The 2,500-nt window shown below is 44.0% G+C and overlaps 2 protein-coding genes across 2 annotated transcripts in view; both read right to left on the bottom strand.

The window, feature by feature from the left end:
• Positions 1-538, bottom strand: part of LOC134186462 (M-phase inducer phosphatase-like) — an 8,468-nt gene extending 7,930 nt beyond the window's left edge. Inside the window, exons 1-2 of the mRNA XM_062654439.1 lie at positions 291-538; positions 61-179 (exon numbers count right to left, since the gene is read on the bottom strand). Coding sequence (XP_062510423.1) covers positions 61-179; positions 291-454 — 283 coding nt within the window. The 5' untranslated portion in view covers positions 455-538. The remainder of the gene's footprint in view (positions 1-60; positions 180-290) is intronic.
• Positions 539-1,482: 944 nt separating this feature from the next.
• The window catches only part of LOC134187070 (actin-binding LIM protein 1-like), a 9,486-nt gene continuing 8,468 nt past the window's right edge, over positions 1,483-2,500 (bottom strand). Inside the window, exons 10-12 of the mRNA XM_062655189.1 lie at positions 2,325-2,452; positions 2,187-2,261; positions 1,483-1,893 (exon numbers count right to left, since the gene is read on the bottom strand). Coding sequence (XP_062511173.1) covers positions 1,780-1,893; positions 2,187-2,261; positions 2,325-2,452 — 317 coding nt within the window. The 3' untranslated portion in view covers positions 1,483-1,779. The remainder of the gene's footprint in view (positions 1,894-2,186; positions 2,262-2,324; positions 2,453-2,500) is intronic.

The raw sequence follows: 2,500 nt of genomic DNA, 5'->3' as shown, positions 1-2,500 counted from the left end.
CACACCAACGCACATATAAAAATTATTAGCTAATGTGAGGCTCAACCCCCCCTCACTTACCCTGATCTGCAGCAGATGACTGAGAGATCGACCTTCCACTGATGTCAGCTTCAAGAGGTGAGCACGGCGTGTTGCTCTCATTGCTCGACAACGACAGACGTCGTCGCGGCGTCCTCACACTAGAAAAAACGGGGGAAAAATCATGAAATCGTGATGAGAGAAAACGTCTCGATAAATCAAAATTAGAAAGCGCGCTCGATGAAAAAACGATATGGACAGATAGTGGAGACCTGGACATGCTTAGTTCCATCGCAAGATTGGTCATTGGAGAAGCGATAGGAAGAGTTTTTGATGAAAATGGGGATGAAGAAGAAATCGCCTCACGGCTAAGTGAGAGAGTCCTGGTGAGCGGAATCCTCAGCGATAAACGCTTCTTTTCTTCTTCGTTCTCCATGACAATCTCTGCGACGTTAGAGCCTACGGCTCGGGAGAGAGACAGTAACGAATTCTATGCAGCCCGCCTTAGGGTTGACCATACGGGGAGTTGGGACGGCAGTGTTGCGCGGCGATTGACGCGACGAAACACACATGTAGCGCGCGCGACTTTTTTAATATTATGTAGCGCGCGTTACTTATTAAATTTGCGTAAATGTATATGTAACTTTGATGTATTTATGTGTTGTTTTTCTAACGTTTGTTTAGTTTCCCGCGGGTGACCGGAGTATCTTGTGAGGGAATTCGAACTTTCATAGCACATTGCAAATGTTTGTCCGACTCGATTCAAATTACAACTCAGTAACTAGAAAAGTGTGAAGACGTTCAGACATAGTAGTACTCCCTCTGCTCCTAAATTCGGTGAGATATTGATTGTACGTGTAAAGTATGGTGTGAAAATGTGCGTTTAATTAATGTACTTTGATCGCTCAAAGAGTAGCAAAAAGATCCTTAATTAATTAATTAAAGTTATTTGTCACTTTTGAAGCTCCTGCCCTGGCTAAACCTCCTGACCTACCTAGTCTACCTGATTACATGTTTACAACATTTCTGAGATATCGATATTGCTGAACAGGCTGTGCCTTTGTTAGTAAGACAGAAAACCACAATTTCCACACCTTTTAGTCTCATCCCAGCCAGACGAAAGGGGAGGAACTGGCTGCGCGAGACTATTTTCACACTTTGCAGATAACACCTGACCTACTGAATATGAGAAAAACTGGTCCATGACCCATCCATGCATGCGCTCTGGTTGTTGTTGTTGTTGTTGTTGTGTGTGTGGTGTGTGTGTGCGTGTGTGGTGTGTGTGTGTGTGTGTGTGTGTGCGTGCGTGTGTGTGTGTGTGTGTGTGTGTGTGTGTGTGTGTGTGTGTGTGTGTGTGTGTGTGTGTATGTGTGTGTAGTATCACATGTACAGGTACTGCACTGTATTAGGTATAAAGACAGTGCTATACCTGTACATGTAATACTAAAGTCCCTCACTTACTGATCAAGAAACACTTCACAACCCAAATGTTAAACGCTACACATGGCAATCAATCAACCCACTCACTATATAAAACACACAATGACACATACAGTCAACGTTGCACTTCTTTACTATGCCATACATACACATTGCATTGGTCGTTATGATAACAAGAATAGCATGCAATCTAGAATTGAGAAATCTATATTGAGCATTTGTAGCTAAACATCAGGATCATGTTCTATAGAAAGTCAAAACATTGAATTGCAATAATTTCATGTGAGGCAAATTAATTCTCTTGTCGCCAGTCAATGTATTTCAGAACAACTTTGCACGTCTCTTCAGATCTTTCTGCTTCCATGCTGCAAGCCCTTTGTACTGGTCACGGCTCATTTTAAATGCTTGCTTGAAATCAGCGTCTGATAGATAAACCTAAGCCACAACATGTAAGACTGTCATTCCGCTGCTGCTGCTGCTGCTGCTGTGTGTGTGTGTGTGTGTGTGTGTGTGTGTGTGTGTGTGTGTGTGTGTGTGGTGTGTGTGTGGTGTGTGTGTGTGTGTGTGTGTGTGTGTGTGTGTGTGTGTGTGTGTGTGTGTGTGTGTGGTGTGTGTGTGTGGTGTGTGTGTGTGTGTGTGTGTGTGTGTGTGTGTGTGTGTGTGTGTGTGTGTGTGTGTGTGTGTGTGTGTGTGTGTCACTGTGTGTGCACGCGCCTGCCTGTTAATACCTCAAGTTTTGTTCTGTCAACACCTTTTGGCAGTTTATACGATCCCTGTCCTTGTAACTGTTCAAGAGGATACACCTAACAAACAAACACCAGCCTATGCAATACACATGCACTCAATTACACAATTTTCCGTATTACAGCTTGTGGTTCAGGGCTGGCACTGTCCGATTTCGCACGTTCAACTGGCATGTGAGCAGACGACCAACGTTGTGGGTTCATCGTTTTCCCAACAGGAGACGTAGCGATGCGACCATCACTATGTGACACTAAAATACAAGCCAAACACGGTCATACAGATTTCCAACAAGCCATTC

This window comes from Corticium candelabrum, chromosome 1, assembly GCF_963422355.1.
Source record: "Corticium candelabrum chromosome 1, ooCorCand1.1, whole genome shotgun sequence".
In the NCBI taxonomy this organism is placed as follows: Eukaryota; Metazoa; Porifera; class Homoscleromorpha; order Homosclerophorida; family Plakinidae; genus Corticium; species Corticium candelabrum.
This window is presented reverse-complemented; position numbering and strand designations above follow the sequence as displayed.